Below are 17604 nucleotides of genomic sequence, written 5' to 3' on the forward strand. Positions count from 1 at the left end.
AAACACACAGCCAGATTCTCATATATACAGTAGGTATAAGCGAGGGGAAAAAAGTGTCAGCAGATCGGAAGTTTAGAGGGTTAAGTGCTTGAAAAGGTACAGCAAGGAAGAAAGGTTGCTGGTTCTTTGAATGCAGTGATAAGAAACAGGGAAGTGACCATGGAAGTGAAAAAGTTACTGCATGACAGTATTGTGATACCAACTCTGATGTATGAAAGTGAGGCTTGGACCTTATTGGAGGGACACAAGTCAAGAGTGAGGGCAGTGGAAATGAGTTATTTGAGAGGAGCATGTGGAGTCACATGGAGAGAGAGACTGACAAATGAGGAAGTGAAATAACATTGTGGTGTGCGTGTGGGTGTGACAGGAAGCTTTAGGAGAAACACACTGAGGTGCTTTGGCCATGTGGAGAGGATGAAAAGCAAGAAACTGACGAGGAGAGTGTATGTAAGTGAGTTGGAGGGGGGAGGGAGGGGAAGGCCAAGGATGAGATGAAGGGATAGAGTGGAGAGGTATATGAGAGAGGGGGTGTGTGAGCTGGGAGCATGGCAGTGAAATGGTGGGGGACAGGCGACATAGAGGTGATTTCTTTGTGGCCACCCCTTAGGGGATTAAGGCGTCTGGCAAAAGATAGATAGATAGATCGGATTTTAAGTAATTTCTCTCAGTCTCTCTGCGCCAGGCTGTTTATACTGCCATCACCCCTTCAGTACGGGCAATTTTCCCGAAGTTGCTTTTTTTCAAACCTTAATATCTCGGAAAGTATTGCAGTTAAGGAAAGGTTAATAACCACATTACACACCAACTCTTCTTCTTGTGAATAAACCCATCCCCAGGTCTGTAGGTGGTCACGTTGATGAGTAAGGACATGAAGAATACACATTTTTAGGCCACAAGGCAGGCTGTATTCATGCATGTGCACGTGGCACCGAATTTCGCCTTGCTCTGAACATAATAACTTCTCCATTACTAGATAAACTAGACACAGTTGCATCCAAGACACTTCCTATGGTATTGTCACTTTGCCCTTTCCTAGTATCCCTGAAAAGAGGCTTGGCGGGGGTAGATGAGGCAAGGGTCCACATAAGGCAGGGATGGAACTGGATGAGAGACTTAAGAAAAACATCGTCCTACACCCAGCAGAGCTACAGAGACGACTGAGGTATGCTTGCCACCTGTACATAAGGCAGGGATGGAACTGGATGAGAGACTTAAGAAAAACATCGTCCTACACCCAGCAGAGCTATAGAGACGACTGAGGTATGCTTGCCACCTGTACATAAGGCAGGGATGGAACTGGATGAGAGACTTAAGAAAAACATCGTCCTACACCCAGCAGAGCTACAGAGACGACTGATGTATGCTTGCCACCTGTGCTGGGAGATGATCCCCACCCTTTTGTGACGAGATCAAGCGGTGGTCACTTCAAACTGTGGCGTGAAAAACACTTCCAGTTATAGCCGTCCCCAGGTGCCCCTGATCCAGCAATTTTGCATCAGATGTTACTTCCACCTGGCGCTTGGGGGTTATTGATGATTTGAAATATTGGAGGAGAGAATGATGATATCCCGAGATGATCCATATACTCGTATGAACTTATTTACAGCACCTGGTTCCTATTTCGTCCAAGTGTGGTGATTCTGAGCCTCTGTCCTGCCCTGTATAAGTTTGAACGAGATCTACAAGTATAGGAGATTAGTGTCTCAATCTGCTTTACTTATTTTGATATTATGAACCGATAGATACTCGATATCAGTGACACTGGACTGATTCTCCAACACATGGAAGTCACACATTTTGTTGCATAAACTTATCATATTTCTGTGATTAGCTAAGACAACCTCGCTTATGAATACTAGTGCCAGCATTCCAGTTAGCCAGTAATTTCATCCAGAAAGTAAAAATAAAAAGGTATAATGAAATTAACGGAATAATTTGATTATTTCAAAGGTAGGTAATGGGTGTGAAGTGAAAAAGTTCAGACAGATAACAGAACCTTAGCATGAAAAATCGGTGGCTTAAAGAACAGCAGGTAAATTCTTCCCACCAATGTATAGCATGAAATATTAGCCACTGTATGTTAAAGCACAGTCATGGAGGCAGTGAATATTGTAGCTGAGTGAAGTAAAAACTGACCGAGGTAGTGCCCGTGGAGGAAGACGCTGGATACGTTGACACCCTGGCTTGGGATGGCTAGTGTGGTGCAGTCAGAGGCACAGTGACCCACCGTACGCCAGAAGGGGGTGCGAGGTGGCACCGTCAATGAGAATAGCAGGGAGTGACCCAAGGCGAGGTTACCAGCCTCTTCTTGCCTGATGGCACAAACAGTTATTGCTTTTAACTGCTGATAACACTGAAAGAAAATCTGAAAGAACATTAACGACAACATGTAACAATACATTTACAGTACATATTTAAAGACGTTGGTCATACTAGCACATGAAGCCTTGGTCAATGGATGGATGCTCTCCAAACTCAGTCCTTTGCTGCACCTCCAGTTAGCCCCGTAACCCAGAGATTTTTATGTAAGACCTCACACCATGTCTTCTTAGGTCTTCCCCTTGGCATTTTTCCTTCACCATTCATATCCACAATGCTCATCACCCACCAAACCTCTTCCTTTCTCTCTACATATCCATAAAACCTCCGTTGTCTTGTTTGCATGGCATCTTTAATACACTTTATGCCAAACTGTTCCTTCATTGCTGCACTGTGTAACCTGTGCCTCAAAGAGGCAATACTCATCCATTTCACTATCCTCATCTCAGTTTGCTATCGCTGTGTTTCACTGCCATACAACAACAAATATCTGTCAAAAAATTAGTCCACAGAAATGTTATTAGTATATTGTCGTTGTTTTGTCAAAATATTCTGAGCAGTACATGGAAGTGGTTTGTTCTCAGAGTAAGACAACACTATACTCTTTGCCTGAAGGTAACAAAACTACAGTACATTAACCTTAACCTGTTGGAGCTTTTCGTCCTCCGGCAGTTCAATATCCTTTCCGGGGCACTTTCTGCAACTAGCACCATATTCTTGTCTTGATCTCTTGTTATAGCTCAGCATTCAAGATGGAAAGATGGTAATTTTAGGCAGAGTTAAAGCAAAACTTCCTATGCATTCTACCACTGTCATTTTATTACTACTTTTTCGTCTTTATTTGGAAGATGTCTACTTCCCTTGTCACTCTCACCACCATTAAGCACAACAACTCTTATTTTGTGATGCTGCTTCTCTATATCACTGTTGTCTAAACTTTGATGACGCTGTTAGTGAAGTGAGTGAAGCCATTAGACATATTCATCTTCTCTTAACAACTGCCTTTGTTTAACTGTTGCGTGGTAGAGTTGTCAGCCACTTCAACTGTGATGAGAGAGGAATACAATGGCAAGTCTCAGTGCACAAATTTGAACTGCCAGACTTCAAAATGTACTATGAACAGTCAGAATGAACAGGTTACTGAACCCAGAACAACCAGTGAATAGCCAGGAACGTACCAGGTACTGAGCCCAGTACAGAAGGGATAAAGCCATCAAGTGGCAGACTCGGTAAAAGTATTAGTACGTCATCATAATGGGGAGATAAAACTGAAACTCTGCAAAGCTTCAATGTTTTCCAGTAGTTATACATACCAAAGGGGAGATTTTTTTTTTTTTTTTTTACTCTTCTTTTTGGTGTTGATGTTCTTGTTCTTCTCACCAACGGCTGATGCTGGGATCTCATGACTATTTCTGGACTGACTGGCGTGAAGCTTAGCAAGCATGTACTCTGGCATCTCAAGACAATAAGTCCGGTCTGTTTTGTCTACTTGGATAATTACATGATCATATGAATGCAGACGGCAAAGTAACTTAAATTAACCCCCTCATTTCTTTTAAATTGTATTCTTGCTACTACTTGACAGTTTCATTAAACCTGGGATGGCTATGAAATGAAGAGTTTAAACAGCCTTCAGAAACATCCTGCACTACTAGACATGATTTAGAAGTTTTAAACCATCCAGAATGGAAAGAATAAACTAGAACATGAAGGAGCATACAGGGAGTGAAACACCCACCCCCTCAGTTAGTCTACAGGACTGTCATTTAACTTTGCCCTGGGACTTTGACCTTTGACTGATTGTTCTCAAATTGAATTACACCATTTATGCCTGACTTTTAACTCTTGCACAAATGAGGTCCAAATTGAATAAAAATTGTTGGAGTTCACCACGGCCTTTGTTAACTCTATCTTTCGACAAAATCTGGATCATATAGAATGAAAACTGCGTTATTGGGTCGGGCATTTGATATTGCTCTGTGACTTTTTGTTTTAAATAAAATATCTTCATCGTTGGTTCATCCTCAACACTTCCACCAAATCTGTCCTCAGTTAGATCAGAATTGCTGACGTGGACCTTGCCATGTGATCTTGACCTTTGACTGAGTCTTCTCAATCTACTCATTAAATTGGAGTGAAAAAAGGCAGATGAAATTAAATGTAGTTAAATGGAAGTAATGTACTTCGGTAACCAAAACATAAGAGTACTGGATATTTAGTACCTCACTGACGGTGGTAAGGAACGAAAAAGAACTTGGAATTATTATTATTATTTTTTAAATAACAGAACTGAAGAAGGAAAAACAAATGAACAAAAGAATAATCCATACACCAGATTACTGGCGTCCTCCATTCATAAAATATATATATCTGGAACAGTTGGACTTGGACAGCTGTAGGTTGAAGTTTGGGGGGAAACAACTCTGAGGAAGCGAGTTCCAGAGAGATGCAGTTCGGGGAATAAAAGAATTCTGATAGGCAGAAGTTCTGCAGTACAGCTGTGTGACATTCCAGTCATGAGCGGCACCAGATGCCCGTGTAGCACGAGGGAAGGCATGGAGAGGTGGCACAATGGATGCAACTTCGCCTGAGCATTTGCCATAAAAATATCTGTAAAATAATGCAAGGGAGGCAGCATTCCTTCTTAGTTGTAGTGGAGGTAGTTTATATAGTTTATTTGTAATAGCAGGGTTATTAATAATGCCAAAAGCTTTGTTCTGAATTTTGTTTAGTTGTTTTAATGCAACATCTCCACATCCATTCCACAAGAGTGAGCAATATTCAAGCTGAGAGCGCACATGAGTCTTATAAATTATTGCTAACTGCTCGTCAGTGAAGAAGTTACGGACTCTGTTCAATAATCCAAGTTTCTCTGAGGCGGTTTTAGCAAGTGGTCTGACATGAGAGGTCCAGCTGAGGGCATTGTTAAGCGAGACCCAGAGAATTTCATTACTTTTGGAGAGGGAATTTTAGCAGCATTGAAGGTAATATACGAATTTGGCAATATCTGTCTATTAGTAAATTGTATTAATTTGGTTTTACTAGCATTAAATGAGATAACGTTGTTTTGTCCCCATTCATTGATCGTAGATAAGTTTTGCTTTATGGAGATGGCTGTACTGAGTTGGGCATTAAAGATATTAGACTTTGTAAATGGATATTTGAGTGTGAATGAACTGTGAAGTGTTGAGTCATCTGCATATGAATGGATAGAATTGTGGGTGACAAATAAGAGATCATTAATATGAACAAGAAACAGGCTTGGCACCATAACTGACCCCTGTGGCACGCTGGCATTAATTGAGTGGAAATTGGAATATACATCATCTACTTTTACTCTTATTTTTCTGTCGTTGAGATATGAGGAAAGAATAGGAACGAAATGTAGTGCCATAATTTTAAGTATTAGTGTAAGTTAGTAAAAGCTAATATTTAAGTGTAATCTAAAGCCTAGGTAAAGTTATAAATAGTCTGTAAAGTTCATTTAGCCGTTAAGTTCAGTATTTAAGTCTGGTCTTAGTTGATATTCATAATGTGAACATGATTCTGACATTGATAGTACTAAGTCAAGTATTGATGTTAATATGATTAATGTTTATACATAATGAACCAGCCGTTTTCCAACAAAGATGTATAACTGCGGAAGTTTAGTAGAGATTAAAAATCGCGAATGTCTTCTTTTATATTCTGATCTAGAGATTTACCTGCCGAAGTTAATAGTATTCCCCTTTAGAACTAAGTAGTGGTGAATTGAGAGTGTTTGAAGTAAGATTGTTGAAGATAGTCATTTGTGAAGTGCGAAATTCATGTTATTGAGTCGTGTTTACAGTCACGTAGGCATATAAACCGACACAGGTAATAAAACTGTTTGAATTCCTAATATATTTGGCATCGTTAAGATTAAAGTTCCTTCACGCCTGTTACAAAAATTTCAACATCGGAAGCCACTTTTCTACGTATGTTGAGTGCAAACGTGTCTTTCATATTCTTTGGAGATCGAGTAGAAACAGAAATATTACAAAGTAATCAGTTGAAGTTTTAGCCGATTGCCTGAATACTGTGTTGATGCTTATAAAAAGGCAGGGGGCAGCGCCAACCGCCACACACACCACAAAGCCAGCCAGGAGACAGGACGTGTGTGCTGGGCAATCCCCAGGTCCTGTCCTCCTCCCTCACTGTTTTTTAACTAGCCCGTACCCCACTGACCGGGCTAATGTATGGCCCGGTGTAGCGTTATGATCTGTCCCCCTGTCCGCCCCTACGGCGCATGCGCGGGGTTTGCCAGACGCCGCCACAAATATGCCCTCTGATCTCTGTAGGGGTAACATGATCGGAGCCTCTCGCCCTTTGATTCCGGCTTCTCATATCATTCGTCTCAAAGCTTTCTCGGGTAGTTTCCGCCCTTAAATTAAATTAGGTTAGGCGGAAAACAGTAAAAATTCGAATTTCTAAGGAATGAATGAGTTAGGTTGGATAAACATAGTTATAATTAATCATCTGGGGACGAGTTATCTAATCTTTTAGGCGTGAGGATTGGCTTAGCTTTGTATCTTTACAGAAATGAGTCAAGCTCGTACTGTCCCGTGTATTAAACCATTTTTATCATACATATCCTTGAAATTATAAATAGTTTTGGCACACACTACTTCATTCGGTCGTGCATTCCACTGATCAATTGTCCTATTAGGGAAACTGAATTTCCTTATATCTTTATCACCTCTCTTTTTATGCTGTATTTTGCAATGTCCTCTTGCTGATGCTTCACACATATGATATACAGTATATTCATTTATATCTATTTTCTGTTCCCCTGATATGCATTTATATAGCATAATCGTGTCTCCTCCTCTCCTGCAGCGTTGGTAAATTCAGTCTTTCCAGTCTTTCTCAGTAACTTAAATCCCTTAAGCTTGGTACCCATCTTGTAGTGGCCCGTTGTACTTTTTCAATCTTATCTGTGTTTTTTGAGATGAGGATTCCAGACTACTGTGATGCATACTCCAGAGTTGGTCTGATGAATATCTTCCTCAGCATATCTTTTTTTTTTTTTTTTTATGCAAGGAAGAAGGAACCAAAGGCCATGAGCCCGCAAACAGTTCCCTCCAAGAGAAAAACAAAATACAATAGAAAGCCAAATTCAAGATCCGATCATTTTGAGATGCCTGGACACACTGCGTTTGAAAGACTGGAGATCATAGACAGCAGGAAATACAGACAGAGGGAGACAGTTCCAGAGCTGACCTGTTGTATAAATGAAAGACTGGGAGTAACGGTTAACTCTTGCATTAGAGAGTTGGACAGAAAAGGGATGAGAGTTTGCTGCCAGACGGGTGCTACGCGCTGGTCGTAGAGGTGGAGGAATGCAAGCAGACAGTTCAGAGGAGCAGTGACCATTAAAGTAGCGATAGAAAAGAGATAAAGATGCAACAGTGCGGCGAAGAGACAGAGGTTGAAGGGAGTCAGTAAGAGGAAGGGAGTTAATGAGACGAAAAGCCTTTGACTCCACCCTATTGAGAAGAGCTGTATGTGGGGAGCCTCCCCACGCATGAGAGTTGTACTCCACACAGGGGCGGATAAAACCCCTGTATAGAGTCAACAATTGTGCAGGGGTAGAGAAAGAGCGGAGTCGGCTTAGCACACCCAATCTCTTGGAAGCAGATTTTACAAGAGGTGTAATATGATCTTTCCAAGATAAGTCCCGAGTAAATGAAACCCCAAGCATGTTCAAGGATGATGCAGGATTAAGATGAATATTATTAAATATTAGTGGGTATACCTGTGGAAGATTTTGTCGGGTTGATAGGTGTAAGAACTGAGTCTTAGATGCATTAAAAACAACCATATTATTTTTACCCCAGTCAGAGATACGAGCCAAGTCAGACATTAGGTGTGCCATAGCCTCATCCCTTGTTTGTTGAAGTAACTGTTGAGATGGGCGTTGTGGGAACCGAATGGAAAGGTGAAGGGTTGAGTCATCAGCGTATGAGTGGATAGGGTTAGATGTACAGCTTAGATCATTGATGAATAAAAGGAAGAGAGTTGGTGATAGGACAGAGCCCTGAGGAACACCACTGTTGATAGATTTAGGAGAAGAACGATGGCCGTCTACAACAGCGGCTATAGAACGACCAGAAAGGAAGCTAGCGATGAAGGCACAGATAGAAGGATAGAAACTGTAGGAGGGCAGTTTGGAAATTAAAGATTTATGCCAGACTCGATCGAAAGCCTTTGAGATGTCAAATGCAATGGCAAAGCTTTCGCCAAAGTCACGAAAGGAGGATGACCAGGAGTCTGAAAGGTAGGTGAGAAGATCGCCAGTGGAGCGTCCCTGACGGAACCCGTACTGACGATCGGAAAGAAGGTTGTGATAGGAAAGATGCCTTAAAATTTTTCTATTGAGAATTGACTCGAAAACTTTTGAAATACAGGACGTTAAAGCAATTGGACGATAGTTGGAGGGTTGGGACTGGTCACCCTTCTTTGGGACTGGCTGAATGAGAGCAAACTTCCAGCAAGAAGGAAAGGTACAAGTTGACAGATAAAGGCGAAAGAGTTTGCCTAGGCAGGGTGTAAGCACAGAAGCACAGTTCTTGAGAACAACAGGAGGGACCCCATCAGGCCCATATGTCTTGTTAGTACTGAGGCCAGTGATGGCCTCACATATATGTAAATGCTATTCTCATATTAGCAAGAAATGTATACATGTTTCATACCTTCTCACTGATGTGATCATCAAGAGATAGTATGTTACTGATAATTACTCCTAGGTCCTTCTCCTTTTCTGATATGTGTAGGGTTGATCTTCCTAACTTATAATACCAATCTGGTCTTTTCTCACTTTTACCAAATTTTATTACATGACACTTATCCACATTAAATTCCATTTGCCATTTATTGCTCCATTCATGAAGCTTGTTCAATTCCTGTTGCAGCTCTTTGCAAGAATCTATGTTAGTAATTTTCTTTTGAATTTTTGCATCATCTGCAAACATATTTAGATAGCTTCCATTCCAATATTACTATCTATGCCATTTATTTATACTAAAAACATAATATACTAAAAACATAACTGAGCCCTGTGGAACTCCGCTGGTCACTTCCCTCCGTGATGAGTAATTTCCCCTTCATATTGTTCTCATTTCCCTTTTTCTTAGAAAATCCTGCATCCAACAGCGGATATTGCCTTGGATACCTCCTTGACAGTACAGCTTCCATAAAAGTCTTTGGTGCGGTACTCTGTCAAATGCTTTCTTAAAATCTAAATAGATACTGTCCACCCATCCTTCTCTTTTCTGTAATATTTCTCTAACTTTGTCATAATTGCTTAGAAGATTAGTAACACATGATTTTCCCTTCCTAAAACCGAACTGCCTCTCTTTTATCATACCATGTTCTAGATGTTTTACCCAAACTTCCCTTATCAGCTTTTCTAGTATCTTACAACACTGGTCAGTGATACTGGTCTGTAGCTGAGTAGTTCTCATTGTGTTAAATTTGACTAGTGTACAGGTATTTGTAGACCTCACAGGTGGTTAAGAGGGATGAGTAAAGGACTCATGAATGGAATGGAACGAAATGGAATGGAATAATTAAAAAAAAAGAAAAAAAAAAAAGGGAAAGCGAGCACCAAGCCACTCAATGACTAAGTTTCCCCCTGGGAAGGGGGGGGATAGAATACCTCCTCAGTATCCCTGCTTGTCGTAAAAACCGTCTAAAAGGGGCACTTTAATCTTCATCCTTCCTCTTATCCCCCTCTGCTTCTTGTACTTTATCTGTCCCACCTCTCTGCCTGATATTTTCACTTTAATATCCACCCAACTCCTATTGTAGTGCCATATAGTCATTGAGTGGCTTGGTGCTCGCTTTCCTTTTTCTTTTTTTCTTTTTTTTTTTTTAAATAATCCATTCCATTCAATGACTAAGTTATATGGCACTAACTTGGGTGGGTATTGAAAATATATGGCAGAGAGGTGGAACAGATAAAGTACAAGAAGCAGAGGGGGAAAAGGGGAAGGATTTTTAGTCGGCTTTTGCGACAAGCAGGGATACTGAGGAAATATTCTATCCCCCCCCCTCCCCGAGGGGAAAGGACTCGTGAGATAACCGTGACTGGGAGCTGGCTTAGTTTCCATTGATAGTACCCGTCTGGGGAGGGGGGACAGAATACTTCCTCAGTATCCCTGCTTGTGGCAAAAGGGGCACTTTAATCTCCATCCTTCCCCTCTTCCCACTCTGCTCCTGTACTTTATCTGTCTTACCTCATTGCCTTACATTTTCACATTAATACCCACCAAACCCTCTTCCATTATAGTGCCATGTAGTCATTGTTTTAGCTTGGTACTGGCGCTTATTATTCACCTCCTCTTGTACTTCATGTGTCTTATCTCTCAGCCTTATATTTTCACTTTAATAACCACCCAACCCCCTTCCACCTCAGTGCCATATTTTCATTGGCTTGGTGCTAACTTTTGCTTTTTTTTTTTCTTTTTTTATTACTGTGTTCAATGCATTTCCACTGATAGTACAGTATATAAATATATCCTGTGCTACTGGACACGACAGGGTTTATGTTACTGCACATGTGTGCAGATTTAAATAAACGATTGGTATTAAAATATGCCAATAAGTGATGTGTAGTAATGTACCCAATGTGCTGAATAACCTAACTTAGGATTTTTTTATTTTTAATTTCCCATAAGTAGTATCTGAAGTGATCTCAGTAACGTAACTGATAAGGGTTTTTACTTTATCATTATCCATTGAATCAGTAGCAGTGCTGTAACAGTGTGAACAGGAAACTTCACTGAGCATACCCTACTGGAGTGCATACTGTTTTCATAGTGTTTGGAGCTAAAAGTACTTTTCCATAAATGAAATTTAGAGGCTAATTTTTATTTCACATTGACTGAACTTGAACTATACTGGACTAGCCTAACACTCTTATGTGAGATTTCTCAAAACTAAAGGGAGATGTAAGATTTCTCATAACTAAAGGGATTGGATTGGATAATTGGAAAAAAAAGGAAAAGGAAAAGCTAGCACCAAGCCACTTATTGACTCTATGGCATTTAAAAGGGGTTGGGTGGGTATTAAAGTGAATATATAACGCAGAGAGGAAGCTATCTAAATATGTTTGCAGATGATGCAAATATTCAAAAGGAAATTACTAACATAGATTCTTGCAAAGAGCTGCAAGAGGAATTGAACAAGCTTCATGAATGGAGCAATAAATGGCAAATGGAATTTAATGTGGATAAGTGTCATGTAATAAAATTTGGTAAAAGTGAGAAAAGACCAGATTGGTATTATAAGTTAGGAAGATCAACCCTACACATATCAGAAAAGGAGAAGGACCTAGGAGTAATTATCAGTAACAGACTATCTCTTGATGATCACATCAGCAAGAAGATATGAAACATGTATACATTGCTCGCTAATATGAGAACAGCATTCACATATATAAATGAAGATATGCTGAGGAAGATATTCATCAGACCAACTCTGCAGTATGCATCACAGTAGTCTGGAATCCTCACCTCAAAAAACACAGATAAGACTGAAAAAGTAAAACGGGCCACTACAAGATGGGTACCAAGCTTAAGGGATTTAAGTTACTGAGAAAGACTGGAGAGACTGAATTTACCAACGCTGCAGGAGAGGAGGAGACATGATTATGCTATATAAATGCATATCAGGGGAACAGAAAATAGATATAAATGAATATGTATCATATGTGTGAAGCATCAGCAAGAGGATATTGCAAAATACAGCATAAAAAGAGAGGTGATAAAGATGTAAGGAAATTCAGTTTTCCTAATAGGACAATTGATCAGTGGAATGCACAACCGAATGAAGTAGTGTGTGCCAAAACTATTTATAATTTCAAGGATATGTATGATAAAAATGGTTTAATACACGGGACAGTACGAGCTTGACTCATTCCTGTAAAGATACAAAGCTAAGCCAATCCTCATGCCTAAAATATTAGATAACTCGTCCCCAGATGATTAATTATAACTATGTTTATCCAACCTAACTCATTCATACCTTAGAAATTCGAATTATTACTGCTTGCCGCCTAACCTAATTTAATTTAAGGGCGGAAACTACCCGAGAAAGCTTTGAGACGAATGATATGAGAAGCCGGAATGACCATTAGCCGTTTGTAAACAAAGGGCGAGAGGCTCCGATCATGTTACCCCTACATAGATCAGAAGACAAATGGCATATTTGTGGCGGCCTCCGGCAAACCCCGCGCATGCGCCGTAGGGGGCGGACAGGGGGACAGATCATAACGCTACACCGCGCCGGCCTGCACTACAAGTGCAGGGAATCTTTAAACGAACGAACGCCAACCGCCAGATCGCTGTTCCTCTCCATATCGTTCACAGGTTAGTGCTCAAACTCTCCCCCTCCCCACCTTCTCCCTCGTGTATTGAATCATCATATACATTCGTGAGTTGAAATGGTGATGTTTTCCCTCATCCCCTTTGTACTGAATAATGAGATCGCTGTTCCTCTCCTCATCGTTGCAGACGAGAATTAAGGAGGGCCGTGGCTTGCATCCAGGGCTCTCACAACAGTTGATATGAAAATCCCTAGGTTTGGTGCAAAAAATCCCCAGATTGGACAAAAAGTCCCCAAATATAAAATGCCAATATAAATGTACTTACACATAGAAAAATACTATTTTATGAAATAAAACAATTTTTTTAATACACATGAGGTATATTTTTTTCAGTATCAAGCATCAGTTACGTAAATTTAATCAATGAACCAATGAAGAGTATAAATTATAGCTCTGCTTTGGTTACAGGAGACAGTCTGCAAATTGATAAAAATAAATTCAAAAAGCCCTCACTCAGTATTGTTTTACCAAAGTGAAACCTCTGGGTCTAGGAACTTGCAGAATAGGCCTACTAAAATGAAATTATATCCTATTTCTGACTAGACGGCTGAAAGATAAAAATGAAGAAAAGCATGAGTTAAAATAAAGGCAGCAGAAGTAAAGAATGAATGGAGAGGTGAAGAAGAAAGATGGATAAAAAAAAGTAGGAAGATAGGAGTAAGAGAAGAAAAAGAGTAAGGGAACAGAGTAAAAAGAAAGACATAGATATAAATAGCTGAAGGAGATATGAAGGAAGAAAACACTAATAAATAGGCTGCATAGATATAAATTAATGAAGAGAAGAAAGGGGGGAATGAAGGCGAGAAGTATACAGACTATTATCATCATAGTGTAAGAACAGAAGAAATAAGGAAGCTGGAGAAGACCAATTGCTTCACACAAGGCAGGAATGTAAATGAGAGGAAATTATGGCTAACTGAATGGGAAAGATAAGGGAGAGGGAATAAAGATACAAAGAAAGAAAGCGAGAGAGAGAGAGAGAGAGAGAGAGAGAGAGAGAGAGAGAGAGAGAGAGGAATGATTGAAGGAAGGGGATCAGTTATGGAGAACAAGTTGAAAAAGGCTGGTTTACTTTCACTCCATATGACTAAAAGAATCACAGTTTCTCAGATAAATCAGGTACAACCCAGGAACTGGTTGATTTAATCCAAATTAAAGCATCAGTTTAACAAAAATAATACTGTAACATGTAATATGCTCCTGGCACTAATTTTCAGCAATATATTGTATATAGTATGATATTCTATATATGTATAAAAATATATGTAATCCATATAAATAATGTATAGGCCTATAGCAAAGGTGTTAAAGAAATATCTTTCATTTACACATCATCAATATACAGTACTTAGAACATAAATAATGGTTTTCCATTATTCCACATTTCCTTATTTTGAGGGAGGAGGCTGTATAAATCTAGGCCTAGATACCTGAGTAACATGATATATTCCATACGAAATAAAATGTGCTAGGTTAATAGAGTGGGTGTAAATGCTAAAGAGCCTTAGGAGGATGTGAACTTTGTAACTGCTGAGTTGCTTTGTTGTAGCCATCCTTTTTCACAAGGACCTCTCAAGAATAGGTGTCAGGTATAGATATGTAGAAAGAAACAAATGTGTTTTCAGCATAAGTAAACTATTCCATATATCAAATGTATGTCTTTCTCCTTCCGTCTTTACCTTGATCAAGTTGATCACCACTCAAATATTATATATGTACGCTTTCAATAACTCAGTGTACTCAATGTATCCCTAGTGATTTCTGAATATGGCCCAAAATCATCAAAATAGGCTACGTGAAAGCGATGAGGGCTCTTAGCATTCGCCAACAAAAAGTTACATCACTCACCGTATTACACGTTTTCCACGTTATGTCATGACATTCTGTTGTCATAAACTTCATATACAACCCTTATTTATATGTATGGGGGTCTGCTAAGAAGTAACATTTAATGTTAGGGCTAAAAACTCAAATAATTTTTCAGTACTTAGCGTGTGTGAAAAAGCTTGCAACATGGCGGCCTATAAACAAACTTGAAATGCTAGCTCGTGATTGGTTGAAACTGTAATACGTCTGACCAATTAAAACTTCCAAAATAGAGTAATGTTCACAAACAGCTGACCACAAAGAAAATACTATTTTGGCAATATTTACAAGCTATTTACCCTTTTCACCCATTACTGAGGGCATTCTATGTCAATTATAACACATAATAAACAAAAATCCCCAAATAATCACTAAATATGACCAAAAATCACCAAAAATTCCCTAAAAATACAAAATCCCTAAATTTGTCACTAAATGTACTGAAAAGTTCCAATCTAGGGACAAAATCCCTAAAAGTGAGAGCGCTGAAGTGCATCCCAAGGATTCAAGCGTTCTAGCTGCGGCCTAACCTCTAACACATTAACCCCTTAACCGCGGGTATTGTTTTGGTCTGACTGTCCTCTCCCGCGGGGGTTTCAGCCAAATGTAAACAAACCTTTAAACCTTAATAACTCTGCACAGAATAAAGCTAGAGAAAAAAATAAGGTACCATTAGAAAGTACAAACCTTCAGCTTTCCATTGATGTAGGTTTCATGACTTCGTTGACTTTCACAGGACGGGGAGAGCCGTTAGAAGTGAGGGGTGTGAAATAACTATTTTACGCCCCACACACCAGTACCAAATGCCAACCACTCTCTCATAATAGTAATATAAACATATATGAACACTGTACATACGATAAACACCCACTCTGTGTTCACTGAGGTAGGTAAAAGGCACTTCCCTGCGGCTGCCCGCTCTTCACTGCGGCTGCGTCACTTCACTGCGGCGGCACCCGCTCACTGACGTTTCCTGCGATCTTTTCATTCTTTCTAACTTCTAATATTATTTTACATATAATATGGGCAATGTACATTATATTTACAATGCACTTATTACTATATTGCGTCACTGGCGCATCACAGAATTACATAAGTGCCGCAGAATTCCACAAGTGCCGCAGATTCTCTTATTACAATATCACTTATTATACTGGCCAATATTTCCTTTATTTTCTAGGCAAAATATCCCTTATTACTACATTATCCATTATACAATTATTGGCAAAAGCACGTCACTGTCGCATCACTATATATCACTGTCACTTTCAGTATTTACTCAGAGAGTGGTACTCGGCAAAGCACGGAGTTACACATAGAGCGACTTGGCATTCAAGGCACTGGTGTGTGCTCATTTTTCTCGTCGTAGGCCTTCGTGTGGTGGTTGAACATACTCTGCAGCGGCCCTGTGACAACCTGCCGCCTGCTTTAGGAGGCAATTTCACAAGCTGGTGCCGGCTCATGTAATTGCGGCACTCAAGACGGTCAGGTTGTGTGTCAGAGTGTCGCCTCGGGATCAATGCCGTCACCTGACCAAATCGTTCAAGTAGCTGCTGAACGACAGTCTTGGAAAACTGTCTCAGTGATGGTTGCCTTATGCCCCCGACTTGTGTCTTGTAAAGAATGAAGGCATTGAGCATGCACATATCGAGCATGTGCAGGCAAGCCTTCCTGTACCATCGGGTGTTTCTCCTGAGACAGTCTATTTCGCCAATCATCATATCAGACTTATCAACGAGTCTCATATTTACATTATAATCAATGACGGCATCAGGCTTCATGATTGGCTCTCCCGTCCTGTAGCTGACCTTCCCAGTTCTCTTCATTTCCCCCTTGTGGATGGTGCTGATCATATTGACAACCTTCTTGTCATGCCACCTGATCGCAAGAAGCTTTTCTGACTTCTTCAGGTGAACATCTCCCTGGATGATGATGATGCTTCGGGAAACTAGGCCACTCTTTCCTATAGCTCCGTACAGTGCCAACAGTGCCAATGCCGTGTTCAGCAAGGTATTTGGAGAGTTTCGGTGCTGTGTAATAATTGTCTGTGTACAGCACATGATTACCACCAAAATACCTCTCCATCAGCACTTTTACAACGGAGCCAGAGAAGCCAAGGGGTCTTTCCTGTTCACATCCATTGTGCTAGCCGAGAGTAAATGACAAAATCCATTATATACCCCGTCTCACAGTCACACAGCACAAAGAACTTTATCCCAAAGCGGTGGCGTTTGCTGGGGATGTACTGCCCTGAATTTGAGACGTCCTCTGAACAATACCAGGGACTCGTCTATGACGACTTTCTGCATAGGCCTGAAAAATCGCATAAATCGATCCCTAATCTTGTTGAGGAAATCCCTCACTTTCCACAAAGGGTCAGTTTGGGACGGGTTGTCATTATCAGCGAAGTGCAGGTATCCAAGCAGCTGTCGGAACCGATCCCGTGACATATACTTCCCGAATATGGGGATAGTAGTTATGTCATCCACGAGCCAGTACTCCTCCAACTCATGTCTCTTTATATGGGCCATCAAAAACATGAGTGCAAAAAAAACATACAGCTCTCTGATCCCGACAGGCAACCACGACACTTGCTTTGGCGAGCCAATAGGTCCCAGCCCTTGTGCTGCACACTGAGTTGCATACCTATTGGTCTCATCGCTGACATGCTGCACAATTTCATCATCAAGGAAGGCCAGGAAGTAATCAACAAACTCATCACCTGCGTTGCATGGGAAGGCAGGCTGTATTCCAGCATTTGTCATATCAAACGGTGGATTGTGTGGCTGGAAATCTCCACCGTCAGTCCAAACAAATGCATCAACTTGCCCTGTGCGTGGTTCAGTGGCAGGGGCATGTTGCATTTCACTCGTTTCCCCGTGAGAAGGAGCTGATGTAGAGGCAATGGGTGAGGCAGGAGGTGAGGCAGGAGGCAAGCGGGAGGTGGGTGAGGCAGGAGGCAACGGGGAGGGGGGTGAGTGCGGGGGCGGTGTGTGGGGGGGTGGCGCGGG

The 17604-nt window shown here is 40.7% G+C and overlaps 2 protein-coding genes across 2 annotated transcripts in view; one reads left to right on the plus strand and one right to left on the minus strand.

Moving 5' to 3' along the window:
- LOC145406681 (DBH-like monooxygenase protein 1) overlaps nt 1–17604 on the plus strand; it is a 588166-nt gene that overhangs the window by 191921 nt on the left and 378641 nt on the right. The gene's annotated exons all lie outside the window — the stretch shown is intronic.
- The window catches only part of LOC145406679 (DBH-like monooxygenase protein 1), a 105845-nt gene that overhangs the window by 16135 nt on the left and 72106 nt on the right, over nt 1–17604 (minus strand). Inside the window, exon 9 of the mRNA XM_080277776.1 lies at nt 2137–2312. Coding sequence (XP_080133902.1) covers nt 2137–2312 — 176 coding nt within the window. The remainder of the gene's footprint in view (nt 1–2136; nt 2313–17604) is intronic.

Source organism: Coenobita brevimanus, chromosome 71 (assembly GCF_032717465.1).
Source record: "Coenobita brevimanus isolate Jiangsu-jjx chromosome 71, ASM3271746v2, whole genome shotgun sequence".
NCBI lineage: Eukaryota > Metazoa > Arthropoda > Malacostraca > Decapoda > Coenobitidae > Coenobita > Coenobita brevimanus.